This window comes from Hemicordylus capensis, chromosome 2 (genome assembly GCF_027244095.1).
Source record: "Hemicordylus capensis ecotype Gifberg chromosome 2, rHemCap1.1.pri, whole genome shotgun sequence".
NCBI lineage: Eukaryota > Metazoa > Chordata > Lepidosauria > Squamata > Cordylidae > Hemicordylus > Hemicordylus capensis.
The window spans coordinates 158987406-159010527 of NC_069658.1; the positions used below are offsets into that span (position 1 = coordinate 158987406).

Consider the following 23122-nt stretch of genomic DNA (forward strand, 5'->3'; position numbering starts at 1 on the left):
AATGACATTCTCCCAGAAGCATTGTGGTCTGTCAATATACATTTTAGCACATTCCAGTCTGGCTTTTAAAAATGTTTTTCTTTCAGCAGTGGAGTCCTCCTGGGTCTTCTTCCATTGAGCCCACTGTAGCTCAAAAAGTGACGGATGGTGCAATCAAACACTGATGGACCTTGACCTTGGAGTTCAGCTTGTACCTCTTTGGAAGTTGTCCTTTGCTTTTTGCCTACCATTCTCACTATCCTTCTGCCCATTCTGGGGTCGATTTCCCTCTAGCGGCCATGTCCAGGGAGGTTGGCTACAGTCCCATGGACCTTGAACTTCTTAATGTTTGCAACTGTTGTCACAGGAACATCAAACTGTTTGGAGATGGTCTTATAGCCTTTGCCTTTAACATGCTTGTCTATAATTTTCTTTCTGATCTTGTCAGACAACTCTCTCCTTTGCTTTCTCTGGTCCATGTTCATTGTGGGACACACGATGATACCAAACAGCAGAGTGACTACTTTTCTCCATTTCAATAGGCTGAATGACTGATTGCATGAATTGAGACATGTGTGATACTAATTAAATAAAACAGCTGATTTGAAAAATCACTCTAATACAATTATTTATTATCTTTTCTAGGGGTACCAACAAATGTGTCCAGGCCACTTTAGAATATCTTTATCTTTAGCAAAACTTTATCTCTTTTCACACTTGCTTTGTTTTACTCGATGACATATTAAAGGCATGCAGTTATACATGGAACAATTGCTTTTCATTTAATCGCTTTTCAGGATGCATAAAACACTTTTTCAATGAGCTGTAAGGGTACCAACAAATTTGTCCATGTGCGTATGTAATCCATTCCTTTTATACACACTCATATCCATATTCATGCATTTTGCACTGGTGCAGAACCTCATTTGGGGGTCATGGGGTATGCTGACAGGGCTATCCTCCCCACCCCATCTTAAAACAAGATGGCAGCTATTCAAAGCATAAGCATAATTCCTTTAGAATTCATGTCTTGACAATCCAGTGCAACCACATTCAGAGCATATAGGAGGTCCTAGCATATCCTCATGGAATCTTAGAATCTGCCATCTTGGTAGTCACACATATTGTAAGTCCTCTTGAAAACTGTATTTGGGGGGAAAGGGCAACAAAGCAGCCAGGTTAGATTTCCAAGAACAGCAATCAAATACTTTCCAATGGATTTAATGTGATTTCGATGTTGAAAGAAATAAAAACCAGGCTCCATGAATTCCAGAGAACTACTTATTTGTTTTTGCTTCTGAGAGTTGCACTAGAAATGGCAACTCTTCCAGAATTGTATCAATGAGACTTACTTTCAAGAAACTATATTGGGGTGTAGTAGTGGTGCTGCACCACCACAATGTGTTCTCTGTCAGGTCATTTACAGAAACAAGATTTCAGGAAGTTAACACTAGAATTAAAGTAGTAAATCCATGAAAGTAGTAAATCCATGAAAGTAGTAAATCCATGAAGTAAATCCAAATATCAGTTTTGTTCACATCAATGGAGAAAGAAAAAAATCACTGAATTAAGAGGTACATATAGCAAATCAACTAGTTTAATATTTTTTTAAACTCGGATTCTTTTAGCATCTGAACCAAAAGTATCTAGATGTTACCATCTCAAAGGAACAGGTTTGCAGTCTGGGAGTACTTCTGAATCCACACCTCTCCCTGGTATCTCAGGTTGAGGCAGTGGCCAGAGGGGCTTTCTATCAGCTTCGGCTGATACACCAGCTTCTTGAGATGAACGACCTCAAAACAGTGGTACATATGTTGGCAACCTCCAGACTCAACTTCTGCAATGCACTCTATGTGGGACTGCCTTTGTACATAGTCCAGAAACTTCAGTTGGCACAGAATGAGGCAGCCAGGTTGATCTCTGGGTCATCCCGGAGAGACCATATCACTCCTTTGCTGATAGAGCTACTCTGGCTGCCAATAGGTTTCCGGGCAAAATACAAAGTGCTAGTTATAAGGCCCTAAACTGCTTAGGCCCTGGTATTTAAGAGAACGTCTTCTTCATTATTGGAGAGGAGAGCTGGTCTTGTGGTAGCAGACATGACTTGTTCCCATAGCTAAGCAGGGTCTGCCCTGGTTGCATCTGAATGGGAGACATGATGTGTGAGCACTGCAAGATATTCCCCTCAGGGGAGGAAGCCGCTCTGGGAAGAGTAGAAGGTTCCAAGTTCCCTCCCTGGCTTCTCCAAGATAGGCCTGCAACCTTGGAGAAGCCGCTGCCAGTCTGTGAAGACAATATTGAGCTAGATAGACCAATGGTCTGACTCAGTATATGGCAGTTTCCTATGTTCCTATGAGGCCCACTGAGGTCATCTGGAGAGGTCCGTCTCTAGTTGCCACCAGCTCAGCTGGTGGCCACACAGGGTTGGGCCTTCTCGTTTGCTGCCTCAAGACTGTGGAATGCGCTTCTACTGAAATACAATCCTCCCCGTCTCTGACAATTTTTAAAAAGCATTTGAAAATCCACCTCTTCACCCAAGCTTTTCCAGCTTTTTAGATTTTAATCTGTGGTTGATGTTTACATTGTTAAATTGTTTTAAGTTTTTGTATATGTTTTAACTTGTTTTATGCTATTGTTAACGGCCCAGACATGAAAGTTTGGAGCGGTGTGCAAATCTAATCAATCAATCACTAAAAAACAAAACAAAACTGCACAACTGTTCAATGTAAAGACACCCACAGCTAAAGATTCCAAAACTCCAGACTACAAGATCTAAGCCCACAATGTAAGGTCATTCACACGACCCCATCCCTGGTGGATAGGAAGGGATGGGGGTGGGGGAAGGGAGTATACCTACCTTCCTCCACACGACCATGGTGATTCTCATGCTGCTCAGGTGCTGTGGTGAGCAGCGCATTCTAGAGACCAGGGAAAATACAGACCAGCCTCCTGAAATCCCACAGTGCACTGCACAAGCAGCATGGCCCGAGCAGAAACAGAACAGAGATCCCAGTTAGAAGGGCACACTCGCACCTTTCTACCTGGTAAAATCCAGGAAGCTACTACCTGGCAGGGTAGTGCTAGGATTGGGCTAGATCCTGGTGCTCCAAATGAACAGCCCTACCACCTAATGGCACAGCAGGGAACTGTCTTGATTAGCAAGCCAGAGGTTGCCAGTTTGAATCCCCGCTGCTTTGTTTCCCAGACTATGGGAGACACTTATTTCGGGCAGCAGTGATATAGGAAGATGCTGAGCATCACCTCATACTGTGTGGGAGGAGGCAATGGTAAACCCCTCCTGTATTCTACCAAAGACAACCATAGGCCTCTGTGGTCGCCAGGAGTTGACACCGACTTGAGGGCACAACTTGTCTTTTACCTGGGTAGGGCTGTGAACAGCCTCTATGAATTTTCAGTGTGCTCCCAGTCAAGAATGGATGTTTTGGTAACAGTCATATTGATGAAACTTGTACTGTAATCCTTCAACTGTTATGTTGCTATACTGATCCTTTATTATCTTTGCTAATTTTAAAACCAGACCAAGTTTCAAGAAGCCATATCCAACCACCCTACAGACAAAAAATAGAGCAGGGACAACTTCTTGGTCCAAGGAGAGATGGGCAAATTTTCTCTTCCTGTCCTAAGGACACTTGCAGATCTGCAAATGCCAAAAGGAAAAACAGCATCACATCCCATCTGAATTTTTTTAATAATAAAATTTGTTTACATACATCTTATACAAAATAGCAATTGGGTAATCTTCATTAGCAAAATCATTCACTGGGCTGAACCCCACACATCTCATTTCTCAGAAGGTCTCATGTAGCTTGCTCCACATTTCTTCTCCAGTTTATTTGCATGATTGAAGTCCACTTTCAGAAGAAATCCCCCTTTCATTTACATCATTGACTCTTGGGAGGCTTATAATGAGCTCTGCAGCGTTCATTAAATACCTAGGGCATCAAAACAGAAGATTGTATCATGAAATAATACAAGTGAGGGTAGACTCACTGGTTGACATCTAATTCAGCTTAACACAAGCAGTGCCAATCGACCTGCATTGCTGTGGGTTCTCAGTAAAGTGCTGGTGGTGTTGCATTTTTGTGCAAGAGTGCAAACACATCAATTAGTGTGCCTGCATTCCAGAATAGGGATGAGCACGAACCGGTTCGCAGGCCATGTTAGAGGCCTGCGAATCAGTTCACTGGTCCGGCGGTCCGACGCTGGAGGGGGGTGTTGCTTTAAGGGTGGGGTGGGGGTTGTACTTACCCCTCCCACTGCTTTCCCCCCTCCGGTGCTCCATTTTTAAGCAAAACCTTTGGGGTGGCAGCAGTCCTCCCTGCCGCCCCTGCCCCCTTGTTGCCTGCTAAAAGCGGAAGTAACTTCTGCGCACGTGCACGCTGTGTGCACATCACATACGTCACTGTGATGTGTGCGGTGGGTGCATGCACAGAAGTTACTTCCACTTTTAGCAGGCAACAAGGGGGCAGGGGTGGCAGGGAGGCCACCCCAAAGGTTTTGCTTAAAAATGGAGCACTGGAGGGGGGAAAGCGGCGGGAGGGATAAGTACAACCCCCCCACCGTCGGACTGTGCCTCCACAGTCCGTGCACATCCCTATTCCAGAAGTGCTAGTTATCTTGGAAACAAGTTGCTTGACTGTCGGTGATGTGTTTCCAGTCTAACCAGTGCTTCTGGAATGCAGGTATGCTAATCAAAGTATTTGCATAAAAATGCAACACCACCAGCACTTCACGGCAAGCTCAAAGCTTCACGGCAAACTTTAAGTGGATTGGCACCATTCATGTTATGTTGTAGGCTGGCCAGATTTGAGGGGTATACTCGTGGGTCAAATGGGCCGTAACCCAGAATTTGGCTTTTTAAAAAGCTGTATTTTGGCCAGGGATCCAAAAAAACAACCACACTGATTTGTTGGGTAGATCATTCTATGGACAAACTTATTAATGCATTGCAAAAGAATAATTCGAGTAAATTCAGAAACTCAGAAAAGACATGTGGCACAATCCTCCTGCACTCCTTCAGAAAATAGGAAAGGAAATTATTATTATTAAACATATTTATACACTGCTTTTCAACAAAAACACTCTAAATTGTTTACACATAAAAGGAAATGAAATGGTTCCCTGTCCCCAAAGAGCACCCAGTCTAAAAAGAAATCAACAGCCACTGGAGGGATGCTGTGCAGGGCTAGACGAGGACAGTTGCTCTCCCTCTGCTAAATATAAAAGAGAATCATCGCTTTAAACTGACCTGTCTCAGTGAGATAAACACAATCAAAAACTTCTACCTGGGTTTGGGAACTGTGAGTGCTCCCAATTTTCGGTTGTGTGGAGGCAAGGTAAGAGGAAAACCTGGATAGAAGTGATGGTGTGGAAGCAAAGTAGAAGCAAAGGCTACCCAGCTTTTCCTCCTACCTTGCCTCCACACAACCATCCAAAAAACCAGTCATGGGAAATGTTTTGATCCACATCTCTGCGTAAAAACATACTACATTTGTATAACCAGCTGACACTTGTATTAATTATTATTATTTTTACATTTATATCCCGCTCTTCCTCCAAGGAGCCCAGAACAGTGTACTACATACTTGAGTTTCTCTTTCACAACAACCCTGTGAAGTAGGTTAAGCTGAGAGAGAAGTGACTGGCCCAGATTCCCAGCTAGTTTTATGGCTGAATGGGGATTTGAACTCGGGTCTCCCCGGTCCTAGTCCAGCACTCTAACCACTACACCACGCTGGCTCCTATAAATTAATTATATCCATATAAATTAATTTGACAATTCCGATTTTGATATTGTATTTCTAAAAATTGTTTTAATCCAGTCCATTACCTGTCTTGGATATTTAGGTAAAGTGGCAAGACAGAAATACTTTTAATAAAATCACCCTTCTTCCTCAATTGCCAGTTCAGCTCGTACGATCACATTTCTATTACCTTTCATAGTGTCACCTTTTTAATATGTTGCAATAAATATTCACACAGATCACAAGTTAAGATCATACCTTCCAGCTTCTATCATTTACCACTTCTTCAACGTTCAATTCTGACTGCATTAATTTCAACTACGGGAGAGAAGAAAGAAGAGAGGTCTTTTGCTCAGAATAAAACACCGTGAAAGCTTCCTATAAAAGTTGTGCTGCAGTCTGCTGCTCTTGCAAGCTGCAGGACATTCAGGGTCTTAGAGTCCGACAGTGCTACAGCATCCCGAGAGACAGCTGCCCAGCCTCTGTCTGAAACCCTCTAGTGAAGGAGAACTCATCCCTGCATGAGGCAGACTCTGCTTATAGTTAGGAAATGCCTCCTAATTTCTAGCCTAAATCTGCTTTCTTGTCATTTCAGCCCAATGATCCTGGTCCTACCCTTAGGAGCTAAAAAGAAGAGGTCCACTCCTTCTGTGAGACAGCCCTTCAGGTATCTGATAATGCTGTATCTCCCTTGGTCTTACAGTATCTTCTCCAGGTTAAACATACCCAGATCCTTTAAAGTTCCTCATATGATCCTGACCATCCATGTTGCCTTTCTCTGAATCTATTCCAGTTTATTAATCTCCTTCTTAAAATGTGGTGCCCAGAACTGTATTCTGTATTCTGGTTTGGCCAGCACAGAATGGACTGCAACTATTATTCTCCACTAGTTAATTTTGGCCCGTTGAACAACGGGCCCTAGTAACGACTCTCCTGTCCCCCCGCTGCCATTCCCCCTCCCTCCCTCATTAAGGGCCAAATCGGCCCAGCCACTTGCTTCCGCAGCTTCCGCCGCCAACCAACCGCCCGCCCACCCAGCTGCCGATACCTCCTTGCTCCCGGAACACGTCCTCCGCTTGATCCGCTGCTCGATTAACAGAAGGAGAGAGGTGCTCGCATGCAGAGCTCCACTCTCTTTAAAGTCTCTTCCCGAACTGGCGGTTTGCGCGGCAAGGACGCAAAGCGCCAGTTCGGGAAGAGACTTTAAAGAGAGTGGAGCTCTGCATGCGAGCACCTCTCTCCTTCTGTTAATCGAGCAGCGGATCAAGCGGAGGACGTGTTCCGGGAGCAAGGAGGTATCGGCAGCTGGGTGGGCGAGCGGTTGGTCGGCGGCGGAAGCTGCGGAGGCAAGTGGCTGGGCCGATTTGGCCCTTAAGGGGGGGGGATCAGCTGGGAGGGAGGGTCGGCGGCGTTGGCTGCGGGTGCCTTTTAAAAAATATTTAAGTGGCCTCCGCTCCGCCCCCGGCCTCCGTCTCTTTTGGCCGAGGCAGCGGCGGAGCCGCTGCCTCGCCCAGTTTACCCCGGCGCCGGTTTTCCGGCTTCTTCGGGGCGGCTGCTTCTGGCCACCCAAGATGGCTGCCGGGTGCCGGCGAGCATGTCTCCCTTGCCCTGTTCTGCGCCTGCGCTTCGCGCAGGCGCAGAACAGGCCAGGGAGGCACGAACACACGCCTTGGTGTCCGTCCACGGACGGACACCAAGGCTTTTATTAGAGAGGATGATCAAGACAACCCCATTCAGAACAGACTGCACACCTAACCTCAGACTGGCTTTTCCACAAATAAAAACCTCACTGTCTTGTCTGGATTAAATCTCAGGTTGTTCACCCAAAGCCTGTACATCATGAACAATGCATCGGAGTACACTGCAGAACAATTTTAACTCTCTTTCCATCATATGTTCTCAGCATCAGCTACCGAAAGGTATACGGCTTCTGAACTTGGAGACTCTATTTAGCTAATACCTCTTGATATTCTATGAATTTTATTAAAAGGTTAGTCTCAATTTTTTAAACAGATGAATAGAACTGGGTGACTTTCTCTAGTTATTGCTTAATTCTGATAAACTACCTTCTGCTGAACTTGCATTAAACTGCAAAGCACAATCTGCTGCAAGTTTAGCAAGATAAAATGGGTGAAGTGGTTTAAACGTACTAAATGCTATTGCATTACAGTGGCCAATATTCATACAGATATATTCATACAGATATATATATATATATATATATATATACAGAATATTCATACAGCATAATTTAGTTCCTTTGCAAAAAAAAAGCTCAGTAATCCAAAATCCTTTAGTTTAAGATGAGTGTTAAGGTGCATTAAATTTTCACTTGTGCACTAAAAAGTGTGGAAACTGCAAGTGAAGGTGATCACCTTAACTCCCAATACCACGTATGCAGTAAAGACACTGTACAGTCTCAAGTATTATGCTGGCTTTACAATTGAGGCTTCATGCACGCACACTATGTCTTTTAGCTTGACATCAGGCTGGGGAGGGATGCATCCCACCAGGAATTCGGCAGGTGCAGCTTCCCCAATCGCTAGCTAGAGATGCCCTAATGAATTTCTGCCTGCTGCATCTCTACAAGGTGCAATGCTTCCCCAAGATACCACCTAGTCTAGTAAATATCCTGGCAGAAGTTCACCACCTGTAGCAGTTTCATCTACCACTTCTCCAGCAAATTTTCTCCATCCTCCATTCAGCAATTGCAATGTAGTGGGTTTCTTGACTTTCGATCTGATCACCTTAATTTGTAATTGTCACACTTTTTAGAGCACGAGTGAAAATTGTAAACACCTAGAAAGACTACTACTACTGCATGTATATATTGTTTTTCAACAAAAGTTCTCAAAATGTTTTACATAGAACAAACAAGATGGTTCCTTGTCACAATCTAAAAGCAAACATGGTAGACACCAGCAACAACCATGCTGGGGCTGGACAGGAACAGTTTCCCACTCTGCTAAACAGAAGAGAATCACCACTTTAAAAGGTGCCTCTTTGCTTAGTTAGCAGGGGGTCACCTTAACGGTCATCTTAAAACAAAGGGTTTTTCAAAAAAAAATTTTTTTTTGAATTACAAACTAAATCAATAAGAAGTTATCATTTTTGGTAAAAAAAAAAAATTAGATTTGAAAAATGTGTTGTAAGTTTCTTCAGACACAGTCAATTAAAATCTTATATATGTTTGGAAGAGTTTATTTGTGTAAAAAATGGTCACACTTCCTAATTACCTACAGATACCAAATTTTGCATTAACAATCTTGCCACTGAAATTAGCTGAACGCACTACTTTTTACCTCAGAATATGCTCAGTGAAAGGTGGATTTTTTGTTTTTGCATTTTCATTTTTAAAAAATATTGTATAATGATAATATTTTAACTGTTTTTATTCCATTTAATGAGTGTATCTGTCCCATGACATGGGTGAAGTGGAAACTGTGGGACATGTTCTTTTGTACTATTCTTTCTATTGAGATAGTTGTTCTACATTTATTATAACCATTTTAGTTAAAATGCCACACAGATCTGATGAGTTTTATCCAAGAGTCGACACCGACTTGACGGCACTTAATCAATCTTTCCTTTTGTCAGACCAGAATCCATCTTTGTCTGATAAGAGTTGTTAAGTTTTGCTCTCCTGCTTGTACTACACATCAGAAATTGACTAAAGTGACATAATCTGAATGGCAAAGCTGTTTGTTTGTTCAAGGATTCTAGATTATGCCATTTCTACTGACACATGCAAAGTGGAGTGACATATCTGTATAGACAGTTTTCAGCCTATGTAGCCTGAGGATGTGGACAAAATACTTGGGAGAGGTAAGGCCTATTGCCTGTATGCTTGAACCTTACATTTCCTAGCTAATTAGCCAGCAGCCAGAGGGCAAGTGGCCAGACCGGGAAAATAAATGCCTCAGTGAGAAAGGAGCATTATCTTAACAGTTCTAAAATGTTAGACTTCTATTACTTGTTAATAAGCTGAACTTAATGATTAAGTCTGTGAGTGCACTGAAGGTAGAGGCAATTTTTGGTGATCTTTTTTCCTTCTGCAGCCGCCAGTGCCTCACAAAAGATGAGCTTCTCAAGCTCTCTGCAACCCTCAGAGATGTATTTTTGGAAGGTACAGGTGGCTGAGGATGGGAGGGAGGGTTGATAAAAATTGCCCGTGTCCTCCATGTATCCACGAAACTGTTTTCTGCATGCAGGTCTTAGTAGGCCATTGTCTAGTCTCAAATATACCTTTCTTTGGGCAAGGTGCCTGAGCACATGGTGACAATCTAGTTTCAAGTATTTCTGGACTATACTAAATTATTTGGATGCTTTATAGTCTAGTTTCAGGCCTGGTTTTTAAAATGAACTGGCTTTAGTGGTGAACTGGACAGGGAAGTATGTCCCTCATGGTTTTATTGAACCCCTCAGCAACCCCTTTTAAATACCACCAACCATGGTATCCTATTGGTGTGCCTGGTCAAACTGGGAACCGGAGGTGCTGTTTTATAGTATTATAGGGCAGGTGCGCAACTCAACCCCATGGCCTTTTGGGTTCTGCAAAGTTCCATCTTGTTCCCCATCCTCTTAACATCTGTATAGAAATTCTGGAAAAGATTGTCTGGAGATTTTGAGTGTGGTGTCTCCAATATGCTGTTAATACCAATCCCTCTTACTCCTTTTCTTTGGCTCCTAGAGAGGCTATGGAAGACAACTGAACTTTTGCCTGGCAGATCTGAAGGACCTTATAGGGGTTAACAAATTGAAGGTTAATCTAGAAAAAGGAAAGGTAATGTTAGTCAGTGAATTAGCCAATCCACAGTGAGGTGTAATTTGGATGGAGTTGCGTTCCCTCTTAAGAACAGGCCCACAACTTGGTTGCATTTCAGACCAACACTGTTCCTTGATGTTCAGGTAGCTACTGTGGCCAGTCATTACTCTCCAGATCAAAAGCACTCTGAAAAAATTAATTTATGGAATCCTTTGCTCTGGAATATCAGTTCTCTTCCTTCCTGCCTTCAGATGCCAGATCGATTATTTGAGTGTGCTTTTGATCTGGGCAGTAAGGTCTGTACTCCTTTAATCAAAGTTTGTTTCTAGTTTTTACTACTTCATTTTTGGGAATTTGTTAACAGGTGTTTTATTTGTAACTATGATGTTGTTTTTGAGGATTTATTATCTGTCTTCATAGTCCGTGTGGATGAAAAGATGGGGTAAAAATATTTTAAATACAATAAATAACCAGAAAATTGACAAAATGCAAGGTTTTAGACCCCCTTATTTCCAGATTTGTCATATCTTGTCTAGATTAACATTAAAACATGTTGAGATTAGATAACATTATGAAGAGTTTGTATTATCAGGTTACAGATAATATGGCACATTGTTAGAAGAGATGGAAGTTCATTTGTATCAAAGGTACGGAGAGATACCTTAACTATGCAATACCACAGAAAACTTTGGTAATTTGACTTAATACCCCTACAAACTGGTACCTATTTCTCTAAAGGGATATCTGAATGCTACTTAACTCCATATAAAGTCCAACAAATATATTAATTGGAACAATCAGGTTGTTATAGGTGTGGTGAGAGCTCTGATCTCATACACATCGGGTGGTTTTGCAAAAAAGCTTAAAAGATACTGAAGGGGGAAAGTTGCAGCTCCTCAAGGATATTAATTTACAAGTCATTTAAAAGGCGTAGCTGAGAAGTGGATATGGAATGTGCTCTAGTATGCAATAAAGATTAATGTTTCAGCTTCTAAAACCTATGCCTGTTTGGCAAGTGGCTGAAATGAAGCAGCTCATGAATTATATTCCTGCCACAGAAGGATGCTAAATGCCAGATAACATTTATAAAGAATTGGTCTTTGTCCAGTGCTGAGATGATTATATTTATCCATATACATTGTTTTCATGACTGTAAGCATGTGTTTCTTTTTCTCCTTGTAATTATCTATTACACGTCATTTTATGTATAACAAGAAAAATTAAGAAAACCACAGAATTTTGCCACTCACCTTTGTCTGCTCTTTCCTGAGTTTTTTTAATAATACTATGTCCTCCAGAGTCTTCTTCCTCTCTTCTTGCAGAGTTTTTACTACATTAGAAGTTTGGGCAATACAGTTTTTTATTATTCTCTCTCTACTTTCATGAGCCTCCATCAGCTAAGGAAATGGTGAAAAGAACAAAACATCCAGTGAGAAAGTACATTTCAAGTGAAAGTAATTAATCTTTATAATCAACAGATTACTTTCAGTGCACACACAATGTTGCAAAAAGGACTGAACAATTTTCAATACACAAGGAATGAACTTCCAGTGTCCAACTGTGTTTCCAATTCGGTGATACGCATGGAGGCGGGCATACTGAAATTGGAAACCACGGCCTGGCTCCTAAGGATATTTTATTGGCTTAAACTTCATCTGCATCCGTTAGGGCTAATTCCAAAGCTTCTTGCGGCTGAGCCTCAGGCATCTTGGTCTAACAAAATGATAAACTTTGCCAATGCGGCCTATCACCCACTCTATTATTAGAGAGCGGTGAGAATACAGCCCGCAGTTTAGTACGACAGAGATTGGTCGATATTGACATTCAGGAAGAGAAGGCTTGTTTACCACCTTTTGATAAACAAGTATATGCTAAGACGGATCTTGCCCCAGCAACGTATTTATTTACGATCACTTTGAGTAAATTAAGACGGGTCTTCTCCAGGGCTAGGTTCAATGTTTTCCCATCTGCAATGCTGTATGGGAAATATCTGAAGCTATTATATGAAGAATGGAAATGCCCCTGTGGAGAGGCGATCGAAACCATGGGCCACATACTTTTAAAGTGTTCAATATACCAAAACTTGAGATCTCAATTAATTAGCCCACTGTTAAATGATATGACGGGACAACCTGAGGATCTTGTTGTAGCATATTTATTAGCAGATAAAGATGCAACTATTTCATACGTTGTGGCTAAATTTTGTTATGTGGTCACCAGATTAAGAACTTCAAAAGAATAGAATACAGCTTCCTTACTGTTAATTTTAAATTATGCCTATACACTTACGTCTTTCCAATGCCATTATTTAATTTTATTTTTAATGTGTAATTATTATTAATCAAAAGCTGTTATCCATTTATGTGTAACTGACTTTCTATTAATATTTTTCCTTTTAACTATGTAAAGATTTTTATTTCTCTTTTGGTCAAAGACGGTAAATAAAGTATGATGATGAACTTCTAGTGTATACATATTACTATGCCACACGAGGCTTCTTTCCTTCTTATTTACAAATGTTAGCAGACTATCCACAGCTCACCCTGTAACACTGCTTTACTGTTAGCAGCACTACTCTAGTGTTAAAGGGGCACAGAAATATCCCTTCAGTTTAGGCAAGTTGCAAAGAAAAGGCTCTGTCATTATAAGCCTCAACACTGAACTGCTTATAATATTACACTTGCTGAGCTAATAACTTGAAACTTGGCAAGGGCGGCCTACTTAAAGTCTATAAAATGTGCCTAGTTTCAAAGCAAAGCAGTCTGATAAAAATTGCCACAGGTACAGCAAGTTGAATAGTGCTGAAAAACTGACACTTGTGTGTCCAATTTTTAGACAGGCATATCATATTTCTTTCAAACTTTGGTAACTGTTCAGGCTTGTCTAGGAAGATAATCATTTATCAATCAATCAATATTATTACTGTCTATGACCAACAAGTTTGAGAGATTTACAAAGCACAGTATACATAAAACAATGTTACAATATTATAGTATTACAGATCATTCCAACTCCTCTAAACTATATTAATTAAAATTAACATACTCTATATTACTTCTAAATAACATATCTCTCCACAATTATCAAATTAGAAGCTGATGTTAGTTCATGGCAAATTCTGTAAGCAGCTACACAAAACTTAGCAACACTATAAGTGTTGCTGATCAGAAAGACGATATAAAATTCACCCGCACAACCTGGCAAATTTGATAAAAGAAGGAAAATAAAATAATTTCACAAATCACAATACTAAAAAAAATCACAGGATAATAAAACATCACCAGAACCACAAGGGCAGGACAATCATTTATTGGTGTGGTGAAGCTTTGAGCAGCAGTTCAGAAGTTACTAGTTTTCCCAACCCATTAGAGCCTATAGGTACCAAGTTCTGGCAAAGTTATAGAGAGCACAGTCTGTTTGAAACTGACGCCAAAATGCTGACATGTTTGCCAGTACTCTGATGTTTGCATGGGGAGCTACTAGTGGGTTTTACAGCCAGCGCAATGACGATTCCTTTAATCATGGAGTGGGAGCTCTTAGGGAAAGGGCACGGAATGGACAGGCGGGGAAGCCTGTTACAGAGCTGTGCAGGAAGCAGTGGAGGCTTGGGAAGGGCATCCGATGCTTCTGAAATCTATTCACCCCTAGCTATGCCACTGGGTGAAGGGGTGGGAGGGATGGAGCTGTGCCTGCTGAGCTTCGGCCTGGCTATGTCCAGGTACATGTCACACCACTTTGTGCAAGAAATGTTATATTACACTGGCATAATAAGAAAATATTTTGAGAGGCAGAAAACGTTTACATAGCCAGGAGGGGTGGCAAAAGGCATCTGTTGATTTTTTGCCTGACAGACTGAAGGGAGAAGTGGGGAGGGGAAAGGATATTATGCCATTGTGAACACTTCTCAAGCAATCTCAAATTCTGTGCACCTCGAAGGAAGGAGGCTAGGAACTGTCATTCAGTAGTAATCTCCCGCATCCATTTCCACAATCAACTTTTTAATAGTGATCACAAAGAGCTGGATATTACATGGATCTAGAGCAGGGCTGCTCAACTTCGGCCCTCCTGCAGATGTTGGCCTACAACTCCCATAATCCTTAGCTTCTGGCTGGGGATTATGGGAGCTGAAGTACAAAAGTAGCGGGGGGGCCCTAAGTTGAGCAGGCCTGATCTAGAGCAAGTGAGTTATGTTTGTTACACGGACGTCCTATCCTCAATGGCCATTTCTGATATTTCCCAATATAATGCTTCGTATAATAAACCATGTAGTTTGACAATAACAAGCGTAATTTATTTTCTTTGTTTGAATCACATCTTTTACAGTCAGTTTCTTGAACTTGCTACCTTTTTTGCCTCAAATATACTGTAGCATATAACAATGATTATTGTAAGACTACTGAAATGCAGGATATACTATAACTGTTTTAGAAGTATGTAAAACAAGTATGGACTTACAACAAAATGTTGACACATATTGCTGGTGTGCATGTGATACCTGAGCCTGTGGTTGAGTTTTGGTGAAAGAAACAACAACAACTAGCTGGGTCGTGTGCAGAGCATCTGTGCCGCTAGTTCACCACTGCTGGACCCCACCCCCTGCTGTCACCGTCTTCTTCCCCCTCACTTGCCAGCCTCTGCTACCGTTTCCCCCAATGCTTCCCCTGCCTGCTATTTCCTCCATCCACCCGCTGCCGCCATCATCGTTTTCTGCCCACCTGCTGTCCCTCCCTCTTCTCCCCGCCGGCTGGCGCCATTGTTGTTCACCGCTGTTTTGTTTCCCCACCGGCCAACCGGCCGCCGCTGCCATTTTCTTCCCTCCCACCCGTCCCTGTCGCTAGCTGCTCTAATTTGGGTCTTACTTCATATGCAGATTTTTATTATTTCTGTTTTCTGGGGGGGGGGGGGTTGGGGGGGATGCACAGGTGCTCAGCAGTCTTCCTTGTAACAGAGATTCCCAGATGCTGTTGACTACAACTCCCAGCAATCCCAGCTGCAATGGCCTTTGGCTGAGGATTCTGGGAGCTGTAGTCAACATCTGGGAATCCCTATTACAGGGAACATGGGTGCTCAGTCTCAGCTCTTTTTCATCCAGCCCTAATGTTTCAAGGATTGATGCTGGTGAGGGGAGAGTTTAATGCTTTCATCAATATTTGCTAAGGTTGTAGGGAAGGAAAGGGATTGTGGAATAAGTCATATCTAAAGATGAATGTTGTTAGTTTATTGTGTGACTGTGTATGTTCATACACATGCACAATGATCAGCATCATCAGTATGTACATACTGATTCATGCCGCAGTTTTTCTCTCCATTCCATAAGAGAATTCACGTACATACAATTGTTTTAATTTTGGCGGGTGGGGGGGAGGAGAGGGCACTTAAACATCGGTGCCACCATGGCTGCGTACATGGAAGCAGTGGTGCCACTGCCCTAAATGGTGGTTGCACAAGATGTATCTCCATAGTTTCTCCCATGGTGGCAAATGGGAGGAACTGCAGGAACACAGTTTGCACAACTGCCAGTCAGGACAGCAGTGCAGCTGCTACACAGCAGTGGTGGTGCCGAAGTCTTCCAGCTCTGTAACCTTGCGCATAATGTCCATATCAATTTATTGAATTAGTTTTCAGATCAGCTGAATGCAGGCTGAGCACCAATCCCAGAAAAGTGGCGGGGCGGTAGCAGAGCAAGTAAGGACCTGCTTCTTACGGGAACCGCTCCCTGCCCCACTGAACTGGTTTGGCTGCGGGCACCCGAGTCGGATTGGTGCTTCCCAAAGGAGGTGCCGAACTGGCTGGTGCACATCCCTGCTCCACAGCTCAGTGCTGTTACAGGGGTCAAGTCCACACTAGGAGCGCTATGCATAGATTCAGAGCAACTCCCATTGATTCAGCATGTGAAACGGATACCTTTCACTTCATGTCTGGGGAAACTTAGGTGGGCAGAAGGCGAGTTTAATGTTAACTACTTTTTATGGCCTCAGCCCAGCTCAGTGCAGACATACATGCTCTAGATCGTTCCTCCTTCCTGTGATTGTTCTTTTTCTGTTAGAGCACCAATCAAACTCACATCACTCTCAAAGTCATTTATTTTTATAGTACTATTTTTGCAGGCCAATAAATAAGCACAGGTCCCTCTGATCTTCTGACCACCACCCTCTCTCTCTTGCTGGCTGCTCTTTGTCCCCAGGCCCCACTTTCTACCAACCAATCTTGATATCTCTGTTGCACTGCAATATAAATGTTGCATAACTCAATAAACTAACAGATTTTAATAAAAATGAGAGGACAAGACTGCTGCTATTCCCTCAAACTTTTGGATGCCTTTAGAAGGGCAAGAGGGGAAAAAACTATTAAAAAGCAAAATTTTGCTTGCACAAAAGCCCCAAAGACAAAAAATGCACAGAAGGGGAGAAAGTAATCATTTAAAAACTACTGTATTTTGGCCATTTTTCAATGAATCTGTCCAAACTTTGGTTACTTTACCACAGTCAACATTTGATACTCCATGTTAAATTTCAGATAATTCGGACAGATTTTTATCAGCACTTCTTTTAACATGGTAGAATGCAGTTTAACCCCTTTGTCTTAGCTATGCAAATAACGTATTGCTTACTAAGATAACATCCTTTTGGTGTCATTATTAACAAGTTCTTTTACAACATCTGCTACTTCTATGCTTCTGAAGTAAAATGTCTACTGGAACCTACCTTGTGGGGCATGACATATGCAGAGAACGAAATGTTGCAATATGCACACTATGTGGCATGCAATTAATTACTGAAAAGACCTGTGATAGGAATACACAATTGTTAACATAGCAGTTAAAAAACAATAACACACACACACACACACACACACGGATACACGGCAGAAAAGTAATTAATAAACGTACCGACTGATAAAGTTCTTTACAGGTTTGTTGTGCATCTACTTTTCCTACAAAAGAAGCTGTTGGAATAGTAGTGTTTAATTCATGGACTATTCTGTCGTCAATTGTTCTCATCACCCTGAGTAACTCCTGTAGGGGGCGGGGGGGGGGAAATAGACATTAATTTTAAAATCTGAATGAAAGGGCAACAAGTGAGAAAGGATGCAATATTAAGGTATTTCTATGATTTGAATAGAGGTATTATTTTGCACATTACATTTATAATTACTACAGACTTACAATATAAATATACAGTGGTCCCTCGACCTACGAACTACTCGACAACCAACGTTTTCGATTTATGAACGACAAAAAAGACCGGAAGTAGTTGGCGGTTTAGATTTGGCTTCCTCGACTTATGAATTTTTAGATGCGGTTTCCTCGACTTATGAATGTTTCCAGACCTCCGTGGGTGCGCTTTTCGACCTACGAAAATTTCGACTTAGGAACGTCCGTTCGGAACGGATTAACTACGTAAGTCGAGGGACCACTGTATTGTAATATTCATATAAATATTTGTATTGCAAATATTCATTATACAGACTTACAGCAAGACTCGCATGTTGGTTAAGCCAGAATAATTGGATCTAAACCAGTTTAGGTCTTAAAAGAACTAAGTGATGACATGACAACTGGCAAATCCATTCTGCAGTTTCCCCATAATTCAATGCTGCAAATGAACTATTATCAAGAAATTGTAGTCACTTCAACTTAGGATTTGTTAGATTCAACTCACACTTCAACACACCTCACCCTCACCTATCCTCCAGTTGAAGGAAGGACACCAAGTCCATTTGTACAGTACAAACCAGAAAAATAACTTTTCAAAAAGAGGATTCAGTGCAAGCTCTCTCTCTTGGGCTCTCATCAGGAAGTGGGGCTGTAGTGGTGGCTTTCCTACTAACAAAGAGTTAAAAGGGTTTCTTGCAGAAAGCCTGGAATGATGTGGGAATGTGTGCAAATGAATACCCTTAGACAGGACACCCTAGCACACAATAGAAACAGTCCTCAGTATTTCTAAGATTCTAATTAAAATATGCTACTCACAGCTAAAACTGTTTCCTCTATCCATTAAACAATCAACTCAGGAAGTACCCAACTCCTTAGCCAGAGTTCACTACCACAGGAAACATCAAATATGAAGGTCAATCGCATACTCAAAATTCCCTGGAAATCCAAATAAGGACAAGTCCGCCCCATGGGTACTCCACCTCAGGAGTAGACCACTAATGAGATCTCTTAGCATTTTCCCAGGATGACAAGTATTCAATCACAGAACCTGTTTTACCAGGAAAGAAGATGGGCTTCCACCCACAACTAATCAGCAGCTGAACTCCAAAACAAAGCAACTTCACCAGTTAAAAGTTTAATTATATTATAATAGCTAGCCAAGCCAGGAAAATCCTTTGTCTCTGACTTCCTTCAGTCTGCTCCATGAAAAGATCTGCCTTTGGAGAACAGTAGAACCTATATAGAAATCCTTTGTGAAAACCAATCAATTTTATGTAAAACTTCCAGATCTTCAGATTTGCACTTTAAGACAGCCTGTTTACTTGGGGATCGACTACTCTGAGCACAGCCTGACAATCAACCAGACACCTCAGTCAGAACTCCCAAAGTCGCTTTGTAGCCTAGCTCTCGGTCGTTTACCCCTCTTCCACTTTGAACCCAGGGACACTTTGCAAACCAAGAAAGGTATTATTCTCACTGGAAACCACACATCGTGGACTGAGCCTAGCCCCTTCTCAAACCGTGTTCCCTCTAACAGGGATTCCCAGATGTTGTTGACTACAACTCTCATAATCCCCAAGCAAAAGCCATTGGAGCTGGGGATTCTGGGAGTTGTAGTCAGCAACATCTGGGAATCCCTGTTAGAGGGAACACTGCCCTCAAGTCTACTCTACAAACTACTTTCTCTGTCCTTTTGCTATTCCTTCCTCACCCTCCCATAGAGCTGAAACGTAGCCACAATTTGTTTTCAGTGTTCACGGTTATAAGCTGCCTTGGAGAGATCTCCTTGTTGCCTTTCAGAGACTCCAGTCTGCGCTGTCTTTTATTAACAAAGTTGGAACTCCAGCCCACCCCCGTTTCCCAAGAGTACTGAAAGACATGTGTGCCCTGAGAGGAAGGCAAGAAAGGAGGCGCCCAGGCCAGGGGAGAGCATAACATCAGCTCCCACGGAGACCAGCTCTGGCCTTTGAGGACTGCTGGGGCAGCCTCCCCTCCCACCTCACCTTCCCAGGAGTACGGAAAGACCAGTGTGCCCTGAGAGGAAGGCAGGGAAAGAGGAGCCCAGGACGGTGAGAGCCCAGGACCCTCACCTCCTGAGAAGACCAACAGCCTGAGACAACAATGCTTTTAATCTTATGTAATGGCTTTGTTCTTTAATATTGCAAGCCACTTTGGTGATATAGAAATGCCACAAAGAAATAAGTAAATAAATACTTAGTGGCTGTTTAGCTCAGTGGTTGCCCTGTTGCCGTCGACTTGCAGGGACTTAAGCATGAGTGACTCATCAGAGAAGCAAGGACATAGCATTACTTTCCTGAAATTTGGAACGTGTAACCGCTACCACAGTGCTGGAGCCATGAGACCGAGCTATGAATCAAGACATCCCTCCCTTCAAGTCTTGCCTCTGCTGCCATGAACTCCGTAAGCGCCCCTGAAGCACCCTTAATACTCTAACAAGCAGCAAGCACCCGTCATGGATGCTATATCCTCGCTCTTCTCAAGGAAGCACCGAATAAGCCAGCCTCTTGGCAGAGAGATGGAAAGGTCGGTGGCTGCTGAGAAAGAGCACTGCATGCTATCTCCGCTCTCGCCCTTCCCAGAGAACAGGAGGACGCTGCCCCAAGCTAGCTAGCTAGCTGGCTGGCTGGCTGCAGAGCGGGGCGGTCTTTCTGTTCTACAGCCTCCAGCCTGAATCCAGGCACGGGAACTACCCCAGCCGGAGACTACCGGCACATCGCAAGACATTCAAGGGAAACTTCACGCAGCCAGCTCCCACTTTAAGCTTCCCGTACCTGAAATTCAGCGAAGTCCTCGCAGCTTACATGGGAGCTGGGCGCCGCCATATTGGAGAGGCTGGAGAACCTCAGTGGCAGCCAATCAGGAGCTCTGACACGAACGCAGCCCCACCCACTCGCAGGGTTGGATTAAGAGGCGAGCGCGCCGAGTGGAAGGCAGGAGATCGAGCCGGGGGTCCTTTAAGCTACGGGGCTTACAGAAAGAAGCACGCGAGCTGTGCATGATGGCCGTGATGCGATCCATAGAGAGAAAGGATTCGGATAATGATTCATTTGTCTGGGGATGGAACTTCCCGGTCCCTATATCTAATATATAGCTAAATAAAACATTAATATATAATGATATATCTAAATAAACCATTGTGGAACATCACTGCTCAAATACTTCATGACTGACATACTCTAAACTGGTAATTTCAGATTAATAACTCTGGTCTAACTTTATAATAGCCTTGAGCTCTTGCTATCATACTGAAATTTATTTATTCTTAAATCGCATGACATATGGTTGAGCATTTAAATATATTGTTCCAGAATTGAATAAATGACCATTTGTGCACAAATTTGTCTTCTTTATATTTTATAGATATTATATATTAATTATATTTAATTTTACCATGATTGCATTGTCCCATACCTTCTAAACCCATTCAACCCATGATGGAGGTATTGGATTTCTCCACTCTCTGCTTATGACTAGTCTAGCAGCAAACAAAATATTAACCTATCAGTTTTTAATCTCTCAAAACTATCATATTCCAATCTAAAGTGGTGTGTTTACATATGACAGGGCACACATATGGGCAAGCACTTTACCCAAACATCACATATGCTTGGGCCTTCCGACTGATGAGGGTGGGGGTGGAATCTCTGTGTATTGTTGGAAGAGCAGGGCTGTCAACAAATGTCCCTCAGTGCTGCTCCTATGAACTCCTCAGTTCCCTGACCATTCTGTGCATTTCTCCTACCACAAAACTCATTGGGTTGATAAGGAGCCCCTCTATCTTTACTCCTTTACAAACTCATAGCAGCAGAGGTAAGGGCCTCTTCCGACTGTCTGGCTGTACCACTCCAGGCTGCAGGTCAGGTTTGGACAACTGAATTCTTCAGACAACCCTCCCTTCATATAGAAAACCAGATGTGAGGGGAAAGGGTTCTAGCCTAGCTTAGCCTTCTTGATATGGTGGTTTTCTGTGTGAAGATTTTTGTTTTAATGGAAGAACATTCAATAACTTGAGCATTCCCTCTGAAGTCTGAATCCAAACATGTTTTACTTCCTTAGTGAGAACCCGTATCAGCAGCACTCCTGTGGCTATCTTTGTGCACCAGCGGCGCTCTCTCCAGCTGCCTTCGCATGATACCAGCATGCACATGGCCTCTGCGTATGTGCAGCGTCGTGTGAGGGCAGCTGGGGAGAGTGCCACTGGCGCATGAAGATAGCTGGGGGACTGCTGCTGATACAGGAAGTGGCAGCTATTGTTGGAGGAGCAGGTGCGCACCTGCTCTCTTCCATTTTAAAGGTGCTAGGGATTTGTGGCTTATTGCGCTTCAAATCACGCTTCATGCACATCCCTAGATTGTATCACTTGCCTGTTGGAATGGTCTCCACCAATTAGGGTTGCCACATTTGTTGGAGATAATTCCTGGACAGAACCACCAAAGGGTGAAGCAAATTTTAAAACCCTGCTTTTTTGCCCAGGATTGACGGGAGCATGGCATGGAGCATGGCAGTCACTCTTTTGCCCAAGAATGCTTGACTGGAGCATGGCAGCTGTTTGCACATTTCCTCCTATAGCAATTTTTAGAGAGGATTGGGAGGATTTCACCTTAATAAGTACAATGACATATGACACATACATTTGACAGTAGCACTAGTGCAGGTGAGAAATAAAATACACCTGTATTACGTGCTTAATAACAGTTTATAAAATGACCATTATTAAAATACAGTTGGATGAGTGCAAGGGGCTCTCTCTGTCCATATACTTCAACTTCACTGCTAAACCACCTTCACTAACTCTAGAGAGATGATCCAGAAAGAGGGGAAGGGATTTATTGTGTCATATACAGAGAGCCAGTCACAGCACTGATGCCAGAGAAAGGCTAAGAATAGGGCTTTTAGTTTTAAGTACTGACACCATGTATGAGTTGAGTGAAGCATGAGAAAAATGGGCAATTAAAGCAATCTTCCCACTCAAATATCTAGCCATTTCGTATCCAAGACAGAACGTTTCCTACAGCCTGGTGGACAGCACGTCCGAATCTTGGACTGTCCAGAGCTCCAAGCCAATCCTGGACACGTGGCAATCCTAACACTAATAAAAGTTCCTAAATGTAGAAAATTAGCATGTCACAGAGAAGGGTTCCGTCAGATTAGCCTTCTCCCCAATATGGTCTACCCCACCCCACCTCAGCGGGGCGTGGTTGTTCCTGAGAAGCAGCAAGCATTTATAATCCGGAACCTTGAAGCGGTGTGCTCCGGGAAAGGTCTCGCTCTCAGGGAAGCCCTGGCCGTGAGCTCTGCTGCTTCAACTCCCTCGGATCCGGAGAGCCACATTTAAGTTCTCCTGAAGCTCAGCAAGTGTTGCTTGTTTAATGTCGAAATCAATAGCAATTCACAGTGAAGGAAGCTTGTGGCTGACCTATCAAGACTGACGCCGCC

The 23122-nt window shown here is 42.8% G+C and overlaps 1 protein-coding gene across 2 annotated transcripts; it reads right to left on the reverse strand.

Moving 5' to 3' along the window:
* Positions 1 to 3669: 3669 nt before the first annotated feature.
* MIX23 (mitochondrial matrix import factor 23) lies at positions 3670 to 23004 on the reverse strand. 2 transcript variants are annotated; one of them, XM_053295649.1, is made up of 5 exons: positions 22870 to 23004; positions 17399 to 17524; positions 11760 to 11906; positions 6003 to 6062; positions 3670 to 3932 (listed from the first exon to the last, which is right to left on the reverse strand). In XM_053295649.1, the coding sequence occupies exons 1-5, from the start codon at positions 22906 to 22908 to the stop codon at positions 3882 to 3884; spliced, it is 423 nt and encodes a 140-aa protein (XP_053151624.1). In that variant the 5' UTR covers positions 22909 to 23004; the 3' UTR covers positions 3670 to 3881. The 2 variants fall into 2 exon arrangements, with proteins under 2 accessions (XP_053151624.1, XP_053151623.1); XM_053295648.1 differs by lacking the exon at positions 22870 to 23004 and adding an exon at positions 20458 to 20685.
* Positions 23005 to 23122: the final 118 nt, after the last annotated feature.